We start from the raw sequence: 19,912 nt of genomic DNA, 5'->3' as shown, positions 1-19,912 counted from the left end.
CCTGAAGCCATGAGATATGGGGATCAGTCCAGTGCTAGGTTAAGCTGTAATAGGCCTGGTGTTGGAATCCAAGGCAATGTCCAGTGGTCACCTCCTTCTTCTTCCCCAACCAGACGGTATCTCTCTCCATGTTGTACTATCTGGGATTAGGGGAAGGGGGACATAGGTAATGTAAAACTGTCTTTCCTACACTACTCAATGTGTCTTTTCTTATTATTATGTTGTAACCAGGTCCTGCGATCTCTTAACTAGTTTCTTTAGCTTTTATGAAGGACTTACATGCATGGATAGTTGTTCAAATTGATCTTTCTTCAAGGAGAAAATTGCTGTAGAGTCCTAGTGTGCCATCTTGTTCTGACCTCTCTGAGAAAGTATATTATTAGTTTCTTTTTTCTTATGATTAGAACATAATTTGTTTCTTCAAATGCTTCATAATTTTTGTTAGAAACCAGACATTTTAGAATTATAAAATGGCAACTATGGGAATTAGATTCTACTCCCTCACCAAAGTTATCGTTGATGATTACTATATTTTATTTTGTTTATGAGTTTACTGACTTTTCTGAACTAATTATTATTGCCTGTATTCCTTGTTATAAGCAGCCACTGAGATATCTTTCCTGTTACCTTAGGAGTTGTCTGCTAGCTTAATAAATATTTCTTTTTTTTTTTTTTTTTTATTGTTGGGGATTCATTGAGGGTACAATAAGCCAGTTACACTGATTGCAATTGTTAGGTAAAGTCCCTCTTGCAATCATGTCTTAATAAATATTTCTTTAAACTCTAAGATTCTGTTTTTTTTTTTTTCTTTTGATGAAGCATTTATCTAGTTGCTGTAAAGTTTTAATCAGTTTCTAGAATTCCAATCAAGTTATTTCTAAAATTTCTTTTTTTTTTGTTTCTAAAATTTCTTGACAGATTATTCCCCACTTTGTGGAGGAGTGAGTTTTTGAAGTTTCCTACTGTACCATTTTTGCTGTCACTTTATTTATTTCCATTTCACTTTATTAGTCAATCTGTTTATTTTTCTTTCTTGTTCCAAGTGTATTATTTCTATTGATCTATCATTAAAGTTTACTGACTCTTTCCTCTATCATGTCCGTTCTACCATCAAGTCCATCCAGTGAGTCGTGTATTCTACTGATTCTATTTTTCCATGCAAAAATTTACATTTTTTATGTCTTGAATTTATTTGCTGAGATTTTCTATTTAAACATTTGTTGCAAGAGTGTATGTAACTTTTTTTAAAATTTTGGTAATGTAAATTGAGTATGCCTAATCTGAAAATCTGAAATCCAAAGTGCTCTACAATCTGAAATTTTTTGAGTGCTGATGTAAGAGTCAAAGGAAATGATTATTGGAGCATTTTGGATTTTTATGTTTTAAGATAAGAAACGTTCAACTAGTAAGTATAAGGCAAATATCCAAAATTTGAAAAAAATCCAAAATTTGAAACATTTCTGTTTTCAAGCATTTCAGATAAGGGATATTCAAACTGTAGTTGCTTTAAAGTCTTTATCAGAGACTTCCTATGCTAGTATTACCCTCAGTATTGGCTTCTCTAAATGTTCTTTTTTTTTTTTCTTTTTTGAGACAGAGTCTCACTATGTCACCCTGGGTACAGTGCCATGGCGTTACAGCTCACAGCAACTTCAAACTCTTGGGCTTAAGTGATTCTCTTGCCTCAGCCTCCCGAGTACTTAGGGGTCTGCCACAACGCCTGGCTATTTTTTTCTTGCAGTTGTCATTGTTGTTTTTAGTGGGCCTGGGCTAGGTTAGAACCTGCCAGCCCCAGTGTGTGTGGCTGGTGCCCTAATCACTGAGCTATGGGCACCAAACCAGCTCTCTATATGTTCCTTTGCATGCAAATCAAAATGTTCCCAGTTCTTCACATGCCAAGTAATTCTGAATAGCATTAGGAGAATTTTGAATCTTATGTTAAGAGACATTGGGTCTTATTTATATTCTATGGAGAATATTATTTTTGTTTTAGTATACAATCCACCTACTTCAGGTTGAAATTCCCATATACTGTTCTCATACTGACTATGAGAACAACTATGGAAGTGGTTCCAATGTCAACTCAAGTTTTCAGAGCCTTTTGAGTGTTCTTTAGACCTTTCCTGCACTTGCACCACCTACTGGTCACTATGGGACCTACTGGTGGCATATTTATTAATTCTGTTCTCAGTTATGCTAATTAGGATCAGATCTATGCATTTATTGCTCAACCGTCACCCTAGAAATTTATAAACAACTTTATTAAGTTGCTTTATTATGCTTCTCTCTTTATGTGATTAAACCTATGAGTACAGCTACTCCTTTGTTTTGTGTTCTTCCATGATTGAGCCTACATATAAACCAAATGTTTAGCAACCAGGCTTTCTTTTTTTTTTTTTTTTTTTTGTAGAGACAGAGTCTTACTTTATTGCCCTTGGTAGAGGGCCGTGGCGTCACACAGCTCACAGCAACCTCCAACTCCTGGGCCTAGGTGATTCTCTTGCCTCAGCCTCCTGAGCAGCTGGGACTACAGGCGCCCACCACAACGCCCGGCTATTTTTTTGTTGTTGTTGCAGTTTGGTCAGGGCAGGGTTTGAACCTACCCCCCTAGGTATATGGGGCTGGCACCCTACCCACTGAGCCACAGGCACTGCCCATAGGCTTTTACTCTTAAGTAAAAATCATTTCATTATTTTCTTCACTAGAAAGAACAGCAGCAGTGCCAACATTTCTTCTAATTGACAGCTAATAATAACAATAATAACAAATTATCTGAGAGGAAATATGATAGGAACTGGTAAGATTGGTGTCCCATAGCAAGATATCTCAAGTCTAGCACTTACTGATACCTGAATAAAATGGCTCCCACTCACCCAAATCCTCCTGTTGATAAACCAATGCCACAAATGATGAATATAACTTCACTTTTTGTTGCCTTGTTCTTCAAAATGGATGGACAGAAAATATTAAAATAAAACTAAACAGAAAAAATACTATCAGAAGAAACAGGAAAAAAACAGAATGAAACTTAACATTTCAGTATCATAGGATGCTGGGAAATGGGAGTAACCAGCAAATGAAGAAAAAACTCTTAAGACATTAAAAACATAAAATGGTCACAATAAATAAATAAGTGGAAGGGCTGAAAGTTAAAAATCAAGAAAGTGTCTGAGAAACTATAACATAATAAGTGACAGAAAATATGAATGAAAAGAATCACTAAGGTCAATCTAGGACCTGTAATATCTGACTGATAGGAGTTTTAGAAAATATAAACATAGGGTAGAATTATAGAAGAATACAGAAAAGTGTGTAATAAGTCCATCCTACTAAATTATGGGGAGAGGAAGAGAGAGAGCTATGAAAGAGGAAAGTGGTGATATGTCTCCTTCTCTTCTGACTTCAAGTCCAGGAGAGAAGAGTATATTGGTTAAGTTAAGGAGAATATTGACTATGAGAACAAAGACTCCTGCCCTGATTTCCATGACCAGCATGAGACCAGTCATCTCCCCAACACTACTCATGCCATCTTAGAGTTAACCTGGGGAATAAAGGGAGTAACTGAAGGAATGAAACTTATTCCCCAAAGACTGATTTAAACTTGAAGAAACTTTAAATTATGAAATTGGACTGAATTATAAGAAAGATTTTTCTCTCCCCAAGAACTGATTAAGTTGTGTAATATTTTACCTGGAGATACAAAAGAAAACAATAGAGATATTCCCAGAGCTGAAAAACAAATGCTGTTTGAAAGAATACAGCAGTTTGAATAAAATACCTACATCCTAAAAATTCCACAGCATCAAGAATAACAAGAAATTCCTTAAAAGTTGCCAGAGAAAGAGAGAGAAAAATACCCTACAAAATAAGAGTTGGACTGGCAAAAGATTTATCATCCATAATACTGGATATTTTGAAACAAGAGAACAATGCCTTAATGTTCTGAGGGGGAAAATATCTATTTAGAATTCTTAATCTAGTAAGGTTACTAAAACATTTCAGACAAGTAGAACTCAGAATGTTTAGCTCAAATGCGTATCATTCTTAGGAAGTAACTAGAGGGTCTTTTCCAGCAAAATGATACATTAAACCAAGAAAGATGACATGAAACCAGACCCTTGTGGATCTAATACAGAAGAAAAATGAAGGAAAGTTGCAAGATGTCAGCCATGTGGCAGGCCTACAGAAAATACTACATTAGGGTAGGAAGACAGAGGGTTTCATGGAACAACCTGGTTACAAACACAAAAGATAGTTTGAAAATATAAAGGCTTAGGGTAAAACTACAAGTAATAACAGGGCACCAAAGATGTCATCTGTTATCATTTATTAACTGAATAAATAAAGGGGTAAATTTTATTTAAGATTAGAAAAGTAACCAAGAGAAGAACTCAACAGTTAAGTAACTACATTGGGAAGAATAGAGATCAGGCAGTGTAAGTAAATTGAATCTTGACTTACGAGAGCAAAAGGACACGGTAAGAAAGAAGAAAAACAGACAATATCTACAATTGGTAAATCAAGAAGGAGTATCATAAGTACATTATTTAGAAACATTAAAGTAAACTGAAGAAATAAAAACAAAATTAGGTGATCCTTTTGTGAACTGAGACTATTATAAGCTCTTCTATACAATTTGATATTTTATGCATGTACTAATGTGTAAAAATTTTTTAAATAATTTTTTTTGATTAGGTAACACTTCTATATTCCAAATCTTTGAAAATGACACAATGAAGAATTCTTCACACACCCCATTCCCTCATACCCACTTCGTCACTACTAAGGTGACTAAAGTGTTTCCAGACATTTCTGGAATCAAATATGCAGGTAAATTATGTTTTTTGATTAGGTAACACTTCTATATTCCAAATCTTTGAAAATGACACAATGAAGAATTCTTCACACACCCCATTCCCTCATACCCACTTCGTCACTACTAAGGTGACTAATGTGTTTCCAGACATTTCTGGAATCAAATATGCAGGTGTGTTTAATTATCTATTTCTCTTCCACACTTTTACATAAATAAAACCATACTAAATCACTGCCTTTATACCCCACCTTGTTCATTTAACAGTATATCTTGAAGATTTTTGTATATTACCACCAAACTTCCTCATTGTTGTTTTATTTTATAGCTGCATATCACTCAGTTATACGAATGCATCATAATTTAATCAGTTCTATACTGATATACATCTAAGTTTTCCCAATTCATTGTCATTCCAAACAATGCTATAATAATGAATTGTCAGAGATTATAAGAAAAATCATGTAAGACAGTCTTTGTTTCTATTTCCCAATTAGACAATGAACTTGGGTTTCAACTCTGCATCCTCAGTGCTACTGGTGCTTGGCATATAGTAGGTTCTCAATTAAGGTCTGATAATTTAGATCAAATTGAATTTTAATGAGGGAACTGACTTATGCAGACATTTAAATGAGATATAATAATACTGAAATCAAGTTTATTGCACAGCAAAGACAAGAATCTGTGCAAATCTGTAATACCCTGTACACTTAGTCCTTGTCTTACAATTCACCAGAGAAAGGAAAAGCAGCAGTACAATTCAGGTTAGGGTAAGTATAGGAAATGTGGAGCAGGACTGTGGTGATCTTAGCTGTCTAGACTCCCAATATCCAAGCTGCTACACAGATTCTAACTCCTCATAGAGCTGTTAATGGGTATAAGTAGATATACAGAGTTCTTAGTGTCTTACCAGTGAAACAAATAAAATGAAATAAAACAATCAATTCCCTGGTAGAGATTAGCTCACCAATCATACAGGTATCTCTGTCATACTTACTCTGAGCTCTTTTGGGCTTGTATGGATTGGAAGCAAGTGTAGAGTACTCGGCCCGTCTACCAAAAAAAAAATAATAATAATAAAATAATAAAGGAAAGAAAGGTCACGTGAAGAAAGAAGGAGAATTAACATTGAGAACGATATAGCAATTTAGCAGACTCTAACCCAAATTCAAAGGACCCTGTGGAAGTAGAAAGTTAAGTGAGACTCCAAAGATGGACTATGCCACAAACCAATTTCTGTAAGATGGATCATGTACTCAGTTAACAATAAATGGCTACAACTTCACACCTACTCATGTGACAGCAGGAAAGTGTTAAGAAAACTTAAGAACCAAAAAACTAAGAACCTAATCATTCAAACGGCTATGCTGAAAGCTGACAAACTTATTCAACAACTGTTTATGACAACAGTAAATAAGTTTATGATGACAAAGCTGAAAGAATTTCAAATGAAGCATAAAATTCAAAATGCTGACCTGTACTATTTCTGAAAAAGAGTGATTTTATGGAAAATATTCATTATTAACACAGATTCTGATAATACAACTAACATACTAAATGACAGGACATTCCTGGGAGAATTCACACCTATAATGATAAACAGTAATTTCCTTTTTGTTTAACTGATACATATATAACCTCTTGACATGAACATAAAATTCAAACAGAATCCAAACAGAGTATGGGAAACCAGCCATTGATATAGCTTCTTAACCTCTCTGAGGTTCAGTTTGTTTATCTATAAAATGGAGAAAACTATATTCCTCTAGGCTTGTTGTCAGGGTTAGAACATATTTATGTAAAGCGCCTAATAAGCACACGCCACACAATAGGTGATAAATGGTAGTAATTGTTACTATTATTAGCCATGAAAATATATGAAGCATCAGATCCCTTCTCATCACCTTTTCTACGACCATGGTCAATCTCCCATTATCTCTTGTGTAGATTACTGCAGTATCTTCCTAACTGGTTTCACTGATGCCATGAATGCTACACTCCATCCCTTGTCCCCTGTTCAGACTGATCTCAACACAGTAGCCAGAAATATCCCATTAAAACATAAAGTCACCTTCCAGTGACTTCCTGACTCAGAGTCAAAGGCAAAGCCTTATAGACCTGGCCCCCTAACTAAATAGGACACTAGGATAATAGGGTAAAAGTAAGACTGACAGTGGCAAACTGGGAAATAGGGTTATGTTCTTCCTCACTTTGCTGGAGTCACATCAACTTCCTTGATGTTCCATGGACATGCCACACTCACCTTAGGGTCTTTGTACTGGCTATTTCCTCTGCCTAGAATGCTCTTCCCCCATGAAATCCACAAGACTTGCTCCCTCACTTTCTTCAGGTCCTGACTCAATGACCTTTCTCATTGAAACCTTCCCTGGCCACCCTATTAAGACTGCAAAGAGATTTTTCTCTACTCTCTACACAACACAACACACACACAAATACCTTTGTGTTTTTATCTTCTATGAAACAGGAAAAAATAAGTCCTACAAAGCCTTGATCCATCATCTGGTACATGGCTTGTGTGCGAACATCTGAAAATGAATAAAACAAAGTGAATAAAAATAAAAAATCTTCCGTCAATAAGCTCAAATAGCTTAAATATTTAAAGATAATAGCTTCAGATTCTTAGGAAGAATCTGAATTCTTAGCTTCAGATTCTACAGGAAGAACATAGACATATTCTAAGGACAATGTGATTTGTCAATATATAAACACTTTGCTATGTTAGGGTAGTACTATGGACCGTCTGCAATTAAATAAAAATCTTTTTAATGACTCTAGGCTGCCTAGCCCATGAATATCCCTGCTATGAAATCTAGCATAGAAAGAGAAATTGAAAACTTCAGTCCCCACTGCCCCAAACTTGACAATTTCCTCCAGGGGAAGCAAAGTGAAAAGCTTTGGAAGGAGAAAAGATATTTTGTATAAAAAGCCTTTTGATCGGTCCTAGGAAAGCAAGTATGTTAGACTTGCTATTAAAGAACAGAAGTACAGAAGGACTCAATTACAACTTGGACTTTACCTAACAAACACAAACCATGTAACCTAATTGTATGTACCCTTATATTAATCCAAAATAAAAAATAAAATAAAAAGGATACAAGTAGAGAATTATTATTGAATAAACCCTTAGAGGAAACTACCGTATAGAAATGATTACAATATAATTAAATTCAACATTGTGGAGAGTAGAAAGAAAACACCACTATATGGTTACTTAATTTTTGAAAAAGATATAATAAACAGGCACCAAAAAAAATTTGAAATGATTAGTTAAAATGGGTTAGGGAACCTATGGCCTTCTGATTTTAACATTGTTCTTTGTAAGCAGCAAAGAAAGCAAGAAAAGACTTCTTAAAAAAAAAATGTGGGCGGCGCCTGTGGCTTAGTCAGTAAGGCGCCGGCCCCATATACTGAGGGTGGCGGGTTCAAACCCGGACCCGGGCAACTGCAACCAAAAAATAGCTGGGTGTTGTGGCGGGCGCCTGTAGTCCCAGCTACTCGGGAGGCTGAGGCAGGAGGATCACTTAAGCCCAGGAGTTGGAGGTTGCTGTGAGCTGTTTGATGCCAAGGCACTCTACTGAGGGCCATAAAGAAGTGAGACTCTGTCTCTACAAAAAAAAAAAAAAAAAGTAATCTGAACTGAACTAAACAATGCGCTTAGTGACTAGATGATTTATGTTCAGTGTAAGCTCCTTATCTCAATGGTCACAGACAATTCATATACCAAAGCCACTCTAGGTGAGTATCACTGGCCTAACAGATGTTTCAAACTTAACAAGTGTAAAATCAAATCGTTGATTTTTCCCAAAAGATTTACTACTCCAAGATTTTTCCCTACCTTTGTCAGCAGCAATTCTATCCTTCCAGATGTTTATCATTTGAAGCGGAAACCTTAAAGACATTCTTTCCTGGAAGAGATGGGGTCTCACTCTGATGCCCAGGCTGGAGTACAGTGGCACCATCATAGCTCACTGTAGCCTTGAACTCCTAGCCTCAGGATATCCTCCTGCCTCAGTCTTCTAAGTAGCTGGGAGTACAGGTGCGTACCACCATACCTGGCTAATATTTTTCATTTTTACTTTTTTAGAGATGGGGCCTCCCAATGTTGCCCAGGTTGGTCTGGAACTTCTGTCCTCAAGCAATCCTCCTACTTCAGCCTCTCAAAGTTAAGGATACTGTTGACTCCTCTTTCTGTCATACCCTATCCCCAATTCATCAGCAAATCCTATTAGTTCTATCTTTAAAACAAAATGAGAATTTGATCACCTCATACCATCTCCTCTTCAACTGCTACCTTGACCCAACAAAGCCACCATCACTATCTGGTTTCCAAGCTTTCCACCTTTGCCATTCTGCAGTCTGTTCCCAACCTAGTATCCAGTGATACCTTGAAAAGGTAAGCCAGATTGTGTCATACCTCTGCTTAAGACACTCCAGTGGTTCCTGATCCCATGTTATCCTCCAATGCCCCACTACCTGTCCTCATTGCCTATCTTTCCCTACTGCATGTTCAAACAGAGAAGGTTGTGAAAGGTTTAAAACACAAAATTAAAAATAAGAAGAGGATTAACTGACTATCCTGCTCCATAAAGGCCATAAATGCAACCTCTCTCTTCATTTCTAATCTCCAAATACCCAGCCCCTGGTTTCTGAACCTCTTACTTCACTGAAAAGTTCAATGTTCCCTCACTTCTCCTTTCCTTTACTTCAAAGTAATGGTGATTTTTGGGCTTCCTCCTAGGTTTTGTTATATTAATTATCTTCCGTCTCTCTTGTGTGTTTAATATCTCTTAATGCCTTATGGCTTTTGTGTCCTCAACCTTGTCCCCACATCCAGAAATTCTCCTATACACACAAATGACATTCTCTGCTCCATGGCTATACATCACTCATTTACCTCTAAACTCCCTAGAACAGTGGTTCTCAACCTGTGGGTCACGGACCCTTTGTAACAATGAAAATAAATGGCGGCACTAGGAAGGTTGAGAACCACTGCCCCTAGAATCAGGCTTCTTTCCATCTCCAGTATTTCACTGACAATGCTTGTTTAAATGTCCCTAATATCTTAATGCTAAATCCTCATTTCAATCTCCTCTGCACAGTTGACCCCTGTTTTATTTTCTATGTCTTGTCCTCCTACATTTTTACCAGTTTCTTCTCAGTTTACCACACATCTTTCTCCTCCTAGATCTTGAATCTAAATATTTCTATTTTCCACACAAACCTCTTCTCTGTGTAGCCACACACCCTTTGGGTCTACTATTACATCAATACCAAACACTTTTTTTTTTTTTGACATAGAGTCCTCTGCCACTCGGATAGAGTGTTGTGGCATCATCATAGCTCACAGCAAGCTCAGACTCCTGGACTCAAGTGATCCTGTTGCCTCAGTTTTTCTATTTTTAGTAGAGACGGGGTCTTGCTCTTGCTCTGGCTAGTCTAGAACTTCAGAGCTCAAGCAATCCACCTGGTTTGGCCTCCCAAAGTGTTAGGATTACAGACGTGAACCACCACGCCCAGCTCATACCAAAAACCTATCTTAGTAGTGCTGACCTTACTGCTGAATCACTCAGTTCCTTCTGAGATTTCGGAACTCCACTTCCCCACATGGCTAGACACTATGAAGTCAGCATTATCTGCTGATTATTTTCCATTTCCATTGGCACCATCTTTATCATTGTATCACTGGGAATTTAATACTGGAATTTATCTTAATCGCTCACCTCCTCAAATAATGTGTATTATACAGCAGCAACAGAGTCAAAGATATACCTATAGGAGATGATATAAACTGACTGGGGAAGTATTTCCACTGAGTGGAAATAAGGTCAGGTTCAGAGAGATGCCCCATTGGTTATCTGATTATAAAGGGATTTCAAGTCACAAATGTAAGAGAACACAGGTTACACTTTAACAAAACTGAATAATGCCTTGCCGAAAAGAAGGACCTTGTGCTTTCTTGTACAGCCACCAGGAAAGAAAATGTCTCTTCAAAGTATTTTAAGAGTTCTCATAAATGACCACAATTGTGTTTTTTAGTTTTCCAGGGCTATGACTGTGAAAATAGATACAGTATGTCAGGGACTCTTCTCAGTTGGAAACCAGAGCTGCCCTTCCTGTTCTCCACCTTGTAAAGAAAGAAAATCCCTATCTTAGTCTTGTCACAGGGGGAGCACCTTACCAGGTAATTCTGATGCAGAACAGAATAGACTCACTTTTGGCTGATTGAAAGGTTCTTGTCCTTTACCACAACAGTGATCAAGACAAGAACATGGTTGTATTAGTTTACAATACCACCAACAGTGTGAAAGTGTTCCCTTCTCTCCATATCCATGCCAGCATCTGTAGCTTTGAGACTTTGTAATGTGGGCCATTTGCATTGGAGTTAGGTGGTATCTCAGGGTAGTTTTGATTTGCATTTCTCTGATGATTAGGGACGATGAGCATTTTTTCATATGTTTGTTAGCCATTTGTCTGTCTTCTTTAGAGAAGGTTATATTGATATTTCTTGCCCAGTGATATATGAGATTATTTGGCCTTTTTTGGTGATTGAGTTATTTATAGATACTAATTATCAGGCTTTTGTCCAATTCATAATATGCAAATATCTTGTCCCATTCTGAAGGTTGTTTATTTGCTTTGGTTGTTGTTTCCTTCACAGTACAGAGTGTTTCAGCTTAATTAAATTCCATTTGTTTATTTTTCTTGTTGCAATTGCCATGGAAGTATTCTTCATAAAATCTTTCCCCAGGCCAATATCCTCAAGTGTTTATCCCACACTTTCTTTGAAGATTTTTATTGTTTCATGCCTTATATTTAAATCTTTTATCCATCTTGAATCAATTTTTCTAAGTGGTAAGAGGTGTGGGTCCAGTTTCAGTCTTTTACATGTGGTTATCCAGTTCTCCCAGCACCATTCATTGAATAGGGATGCTTTTCCTCAGTGCATGTTCTAGTTTGGTTTATCAATGATGAGGTGGCTATAAGAGGTTAGTTTCATCTCATAGTTTCCTATTTAGTTCCAAATGTCAATGTCTCTGTTTTTGTGCCAATACCATGCTGTTTTGATCACTATGGCTTTATAGGACAGCAGAAAGTCTGGTAGACTGATGCCCATGGCTTTGTTTTTATTACTAAGAATTGCCTTAGCTATACAGGATTTCTTCTGGTTCAATACAAAATGAAGAATTATTTTTCCAATTCTTGAAAGTATGATGATGATGTTTCAATGGGGATTGCATTGAATCGGTAGATTGCTTTGGATAGTATGAACATTTTCACAATGTTCATTCTTCCCAGCCATGAGCATGGAGTAATGGAAACAAATTTGTGAAGCAGGTGGGAAAGGCCAGAGACTAACAGATGTTAACCAAATGATGCAGATACTCTGTCATTCCCTGCCTTCTGCATCTTAAAACTCAGGGCTCCTGTTTCAACAATCATGTGTACAAACATGTTGTCTATTTCTACTTACCTCCATGAAGCATATACAAATTTTCTTCCTAGTATGATAGTGACTTATAGGGATAGCAATGATCAACAGGAAAAGATACCTCTTAGAGATACCTCTAAGTCACAAATCAACTTCCTTCTTTAGGAATCTGAAGACGGAATCTCATTTGTGTTTTAAATATCAATATTTGTGTTTTAAATATCAATAACAACCAAGATTTCCAGAACTCAAAATAAATAAATAACTAGGGGAATAATCTGCACATTAGGAGAAAACATTTTGTTTAAACAACAATCATTCTCATTGAAACTGCAGCCCTGAAATTATATTTGTTAAGTAACAATCACATCCTAAATAACAAATCCAGAGGATACAGTTAACTACCACATGAAGTAGTTTGCTTGCATTTAGAGGCCACGTTGTATGAAAAATATATATTTGTAAATACTCCTGACACATTCTGAGAGATGTTCACATTTCTGGAAATAGTCTGAAAGGACAATATAATTATACCTCCTATTCCTAGTGTGAAAATAGAACACTTTAAGTACAAGATTCTTTAATTTACTCCAAACTAAAAACTTTTCCGAAACAGATGTCACAGCTGCCAGTTGTTGATAAAAAAAAAAAAAAAAAAACTTTAAAAGGATATGAGAGACTATATGCACTACTGCTTTGAGAATAGAAACTTTGAGATAGCCATAACATTTTGTCAGATACTTAAAAAGAGTTAGCACAGGGCGGTGCCTGTGGCTCAAAGGAGTAGGGCACTGGCCCCATATACTGAAGGTGGCGGGTTCAAACCTGGCCCTGGCCAAAGAAAAAAAGAGATAACACATATTTATATATCCGTTAAAATTTTAGCTCAACTTTCACTTATTCTATACCTTATCCTAATACTTTCCATCTAAGTCTATTTGCCAAGGGAATAGAAATGTATAGTAATATTTAAAAGTTTGTTTATAATGGCTCCAAGAAGTATGAACTTGTAAACTTTAGAATAGAATTCTTGTTTGGGAAACTGTAAGTTGTTAACATTATTGGTTACAGAAAACTCTTTGTGAAACATGTTCTGGGAGTGGAGACAAGATGCCTGACTGAAGCCAGCTTTCCACAGAGGCTCCCGTTCAGAAGGAGAGTTAAAGGACAGAAATTTAGCAAGTAGCCTGGTAGATTAGAGCTGCACCAAGAGAAAAGGTTGAAGAACGCACATCAACCCTGCTGAGGGGAGATGCAACCTCAAGGATACAAACAAAAGGTACAAAATCCATTACCAAGAGGATGGGAGTCCCCTCCCCCATGAGAACAGCTCAGAGTACCCCACAAACAAATGAGCAGAGTTCAAAAGTCCTCCCACTATACTCCAGTATTTTGACCCTTTAAAAACTGGACCTACGTCCCCTACTAGGGGGCCATGGCACTCTCCGGCCAGGCATAAAACTGTGTAAAACTGTATATATTCTCTACCTGCAATTCTGAGCTCCCGACACTCCCCTCCACTCTCACTCTGAGGTCTGGAGGCCTGCCCCCCAGGAGTCCAGATTCTTGGGTGATTTCTTGAGGGGTGTGGACAGGGCCAGGACTGCAGCTGGTCAGTGCTGAATCGGCAGCACAGGAGTGAGGGGAGTGAGGAGAGGACAGTCGGCTGAGAGGGAACCACGCCGGAGGGGCGGTACCCCAAGGCGCAGAGCAGCAGCCGTTTTTGGCAACAATAGGGCTCATTCCCGGATTTTGCAAAGTCACACCCTTGGCTCTCTGGGCAACCAGAGGAGGCCGGGCATCTTCCCAGGTGGCAACCACTGCGGAATAGATCTGGGACAGAATTGCAGGCCCAGTGAGTAAAGGGTTTGCCTGAGGCAGAACCGGCCTGGGTGGAGCATGGGGAATAGAAAACGCACATGCAGAGCCAGGAGATTCCCAGGGTGGGGCTAACCCACAGGACCGCTTTACTTAGCCTAAGACGCACCGGGCCCCCAGGGGACCATCAGCTTAAAAAAAGGAGGGCAGGCAGAGGCTGGAACTGATAGGAAACTGTGCTGCGAATACAATCTACAGCTGAGACCATACAACAGCATAGACAGGACCTGAGGCACAGGTTCTGGGAACTCTAAAAAGCTTCTCTTCTGCAGGGGAATTTAGCAGGGACACAAACAAATTCCTGCAAAGTTCTTCTGTTATGTCACTAACATCAATCAGGGACGGGGCTGGAACTGAGTAAACAGATCCAGCCTCCGTCAAGCCCCCTGAGGTTGTTAGGCCTCACCTCCCCCTGCTGGATAGACGCAAGGACCAGTGGTCTGGCTGAGCAGACATAGACCTCCTTGTGATTCAAGCAGGTGCAAACCCCTGGAGTATCTGCTCATTGGAAGCAACTGGGTCACAGACCTGCGGGGTTATCAGTGACTGGATGTGAAAGAGGGGCAAGGTGGGGAAGGAGGCATCAACCTTCCCAGACTAATATATTTGCTGGGTGGGTCCTCCTGACTTCACAGAACACCAGAGCAAGTCATATTTGAGTTGTCAGCAGACCCCTGCAATGTAGTTGCCACAGAACTTTTAAACTTTCCCGCCTAACACAGGTGTTGACTGAGACAATTGATTTGGACATTTTGAACAGAGCCAATCCCCCTAGGACTATTCAAGTGGTGCCCTGGGTGTGTGGTTGTGGGAAGATTTGATTTTACCTTTCTAATTGTTACCTGTGGCAGGCGGGGTGACTTAATTGCTGGTATTTCTCCACAGCTATTACTTCAACCCAGAGTAACTGTTTCACTAGGGTTAGACACAGACCAGGTAAAAACAAGACAGAGACACTTAGCCCCACCGCACCAAACAGGTCCCTAGTTTCTCAGGCAGTAGCACTGTACGGGGCCTCAACAAAGCTCCAGGGGAAAAGTCAAACAGTGTAAAATAATCATGGGGTGGAATCAGCTGAAAAACTCTGGTAACATGAACACCCAGAATACATCAACCTTCCCAAGGAAAGATATGGCAGATGTAACAGAAGATCCCATACATAAACAACATGCTGAAATGTCAGAAATCGAATTCAGAATTTGGATTGCAAACAAGATTAATAGAATGGAGGAAAATTTGGAATTAGAAATTCGAAGAGCAATTCAAAAGTTGGAATTAGAAATTTGAGGAGAAATTCAAAAGTTGTCTCAAGAATTCAGTGAATTTAAAGACAAAACCACCAAAGATTTTGACACACTGAAGCAAGAATTTGCAGCCCTCAAAGATCTGAAGAATATGGTAGAAGCCCTTAGTAACAGAGTGGAGCAAGCAGAAGAAAGGATTTCTGACTCTGAAGACAAAGCTTTTGAACACTCCCAAACTCTCAAAGAGGAAGAGAAACGGAGAGAAAAAAACGGATCATTCTGTCAGAGAGCCCTAGGATAATTCGAAGAAGGCTAATATCCACCACATTGGAATCGCTGAAAGTGACGAAGTGACTTCGCAAGGCACAGAGGCCCTTCTCCATGAAATTATGAAAGAGAATTTTCCAGAAATGCCAAGAGATTCTGAAATTCAGATACCAGACTATTTCAGAACCTCAGCATGACAAAACCCGAATCAGACATCCCCCAGGAACATCATAATTAACTTTACTAAAGTTAATAAGAAGGAGAAAATTATGAAAGCAGCCAGATGTAAGAAATCCATTACCTACAAAGGGAAAAATATTAGAGTGACTGCAGATCTCTCCGCAGAAACCTTTCAAGAAAGAAGAGGGTGGTCATCAACTTTTAATCTCCAAAAACAAAATAACTTTCAACTCCAGATCCTGTATCCAGCTAAACTGAGTTTCATTTATGATGGAGAAATGAAATAATTTAATGACATTCATATGTTGAAGAAATTTGCCATAACCAAACCACCTCTTCAGGATATTCTCAGACCTATCCTCCATAAGGACCACCCCAATCCTCTACCAAAAAAATAAACTCACTCAGAAACTTCTGATCAAACTCCAACTTCCACAGTGGCGAAAGAATTAAAAATATCCAGTGGACTTTCGAAAAACTCGATACACAAAATTTTACCAGACGTATCAATATTCTTCATTAATGTGAACGGCTTAAACTGTCCTCTAAAGAAGCACAGGTTGGCTGACTGGATACAAAAACTCAGGCCAGATATTTGCTGCATACAAGAATCTCATCTTACCTTAAAAGATAAATATAGACTCAGAGTGAAAGGATGGTCGGCCATATTTCAGGCAAATGATAATCAGAAAAAAGCAGGTGTTGCAATTCTATTTATAGATACAATAGGCTTTAAACCAACAAAAGTAAGGAAGAATAAGAAGGGTCACTTCATATTTGTTAAGGGTAATACTCAATATGATGAGATTTCAATTATTAATATTTATGCACCCAACCAGAATGCGCCTCAATTTATAAGAGAAACTCTAACAGACCTAAGCAACTTTATTTCCTACAGCTCCTTAATAGTCGGAGATTTCAACACTCCCTTATCAGTGCTGGATAGATCCTCCAATCAGAAGCTGAGCAAAGAAATTCTAGATTTAAACCTAACCATCCAACATTTGGATTTAGCAGACATCTACAGAACATTTCATCCAAACAAAACTGAATACACATACATCTCATCAGCCCATAAAACATACTCCAAAATTGATCACATCGTAGGTCACAAGTCTACTCTCAGTAAATTTAAAGGAATAGAAATTATTCCATGCATCCATTTGGACAACAATGGAATGAAAGTTGAACTCAGTAACAACAGGAACCTGCATACTCATACAAAAACATGGAAGTTAAATAACCTTATGCTGATTGATAGCTGGGTCAGAGATGAGATCAAGAAAAAAATTGCCAAATTTTTGGAACAAAATGAAAATGAAGACATGAATTATCAGAACCTCTGGGAAACCGCAAAGGCAGTCCTAACAGTGAAATTTATAGCACTGCAAGCCTTCCTCAAGAGAACGGAAAGAGAGGAAGTTAACAACTTAGTGGGACATCTCAAGCAACAGGAAAAGGAAGAACATTCCAACTCCAAACCCAGTAGAAGAAAAGATAAAACCAAAATTAGAGCCAAATTAAATGAAATTGAAAACAAAAGAATTATATAACACATCAATAAATCAAAAAGTTGGTTTTTTGAAAAGGTCAATAAAATAGATAAACCTTTGGCTAATCTAACCAGGAAAAAAAGAGTACAATCTCTAATTTCATCAATCAGAAATGACAAAGATGAAATAACAACAGACTCTCCAGAAATTCAAAAAATCGTTAATGAATATTACAAGAAACTTTATTCTCATAAATATGAAAATCTGAAGGAAATTGACCAATACTTGGAAGCACGTCACCTTCCAAGAAATACTGAACAGTGCTACATCAAGTTCTGAAATAGCATCAACCATACAAAATCTCCCAAAAAAGCAAAGCCCGGGACCAGATGGCTTCACGTCAAAATTATACCAAACCTTTAAAGAAGAAGTAGTACCTGTATTACTCAACCTGTTCCAAAATACAGAAAAATAAGGAAGACTAGGCAACACGTTCTATGAAGCAAACATCATCCTGATTCCCAAACCAGGAAAAGATCCAACAAGAAAAGAAAATTATAGACCAATACCACTAATGAATACTGATAAAAAATATTCAACAAGATCCGAACAAAAAGAATCCAGCAACACATCAAACAAATTATACATCATGAACAAGTCGGTTTTATCTCATGGTCTCAAGGTGGGTTCAATATACGTAAATTTATAAATATAATACAGCACATAAACAAATTAAAAAACAAAGACCATATGGGGCGGCGCCTGTGGCTCAGTCGGTAAGGCGCTGGCCCCATATACCGAGGGTGGCGGGTTCAAACCCAGCCCCGGCCAAACTGCAACCAAAAAAAGCTGGGCGTTGTGGCGGGCGCCTGTAGTCCCAGCTACTCGGGAGGCTGAGGCAAGAGAATCGCTTAAGCCCAGGAGTTGGAGGTTGCTGTGAGCTGTGTGAGGCCATGGCACTCTACCGAGGGCCATAAAGTGAGACTCTGTCTCTACAAAAAAGAAAAAAAAAAAAAAACAAAGACCATATGATTCTCTCATTTGATGCAGAAAAGCTTTTGATACTATCCAGCATCCCTTCATGATCAGAACACTTTTAAGAACATTGGTATAGAAGGGACATTTCCTAAACTGATAGAGGCCATCTACAGCAAACCCACAGCCAATATCGTATTGAATGGAGTTAAATAGAAATCATTTCCACTCAGATAAGGAACCAGACAAGGCTGCCCATTGTCTGCACTGCTCTTTAACATTGTAATGGAAGTTTTAGGCACCACAATTAGGGAAGAAAAGGTGATCAAGGGTATCCGTATAGGGTCAGAAGAGATCAAACTTTTGCTCTTCACACATGATATGATTGCATATCTGGAAAACACCAGGGATTCTACTACAAAACTCTTAAAAGTGATCAAGGAATAGAGCAGTGTCTCAGGCTACAAAATCAACATTCATAAATTGGTAGCCTTTATATATACCAACAATAGTGAAGCTGAAAAAACAGTTAAAGACTATTCCATTCACAGTAGTGCCAAAGAAGATGAAATATTTTGGAGTTTATCTAACAAAGAACGTGAAAGATCTCTATAAAGAGAACTATGAAACTCTAAGAAAAGAAATAGTTGAAAATGTTAACAAATGGAAAAACATATCATGTTCATGGCTGGGAAGAATCAACATTGTTAAAATGTCCATATTACCCAAAGCAATATACAATTTTAATGCAATCCCTATTAAAGCTCCACTGTCATACTTTAAAGATCTTGAAAAAATAATACTTCGTTTCATATGTAATCAGAAAAAACCTCGAATAGCCAAGACATTACTCAGAAATACAAACAAAGCACGAGGAATCACGCTACCGGATCTCAGACTGTACTATAAATTGATAGTGATCAAAACAGCATGGTACTGGCACAAAAACAGAGAGGTAGATGTATGGAACAGAATAGAGAACCAAGAAATGAACCCAGCTACTTACCGTTATTTGATATTTGACAAGCCAATTAGAAACATTCAGTGGGGAAAAGATTCCCTATTTAACAAATGGTGCTGGGTGAACTGGCTGGCGACCTGTAGAAGACTGAAACTGGACCCACACCTTTCACCATTAACTAAGATAGACTCTCACTGGATTAAAGATTTAAACTTAAGACATGAAACTATAAAAATACTAGAAGAGAGTGCACGGAAACCTCTTGAAATCAGTCCGGGGGAGTATTTTATGAGGAGGACCCCCCCGGCAATTGAAGCAGCTTCAAAAATACACTACTAGGACCTGATGAAACTAAAAAGCTTCTGCACAGCCAACAACACAGTAAGTAAAGCAAGCAGACGGCCCTCAGAATGGGAGAAGATATTTGCAGGTTATGTCTCTGACAACGGTTTAATAACCAGAATCCACAGAGAACTGAAACGTATCAACAAAAAAAGAACAAGTGATCCCCTCTCAGGCTGGGCAAGGGACTTGAAGAGAAACTTCTCTGAAGAAGACAGGCGCACGGCCCACAGACATCTGAAAAAATGCTCATCATCCTTAATCTCAGACAAATGCAAATCAAAACTACTTTGAGATCTCATCTAACTT

The 19,912-nt window shown here is 38.0% G+C and overlaps 1 protein-coding gene across 1 annotated transcript in view; it reads right to left on the bottom strand.

Annotated features, from left to right (window-relative positions):
* Nucleotides 1-19,912, bottom strand: part of BRCC3 (BRCA1/BRCA2-containing complex subunit 3) — a 117,245-nt gene that overhangs the window by 57,737 nt on the left and 39,596 nt on the right. The window contains exons 6-7 of the mRNA XM_053580756.1: nucleotides 7,271-7,359; nucleotides 5,811-5,866 (exon numbers count right to left, since the gene is read on the bottom strand). Coding sequence (XP_053436731.1) covers nucleotides 5,811-5,866; nucleotides 7,271-7,359 — 145 coding nt within the window. The remainder of the gene's footprint in view (nucleotides 1-5,810; nucleotides 5,867-7,270; nucleotides 7,360-19,912) is intronic.

This window comes from Nycticebus coucang, chromosome X (assembly GCF_027406575.1).
Source record: "Nycticebus coucang isolate mNycCou1 chromosome X, mNycCou1.pri, whole genome shotgun sequence".
In the NCBI taxonomy this organism is placed as follows: Eukaryota; Metazoa; Chordata; class Mammalia; order Primates; family Lorisidae; genus Nycticebus; species Nycticebus coucang.
The sequence above is the reverse complement of the archived record's forward strand: the minus strand, read 5'-3'. Positions and strand labels throughout refer to the sequence as shown.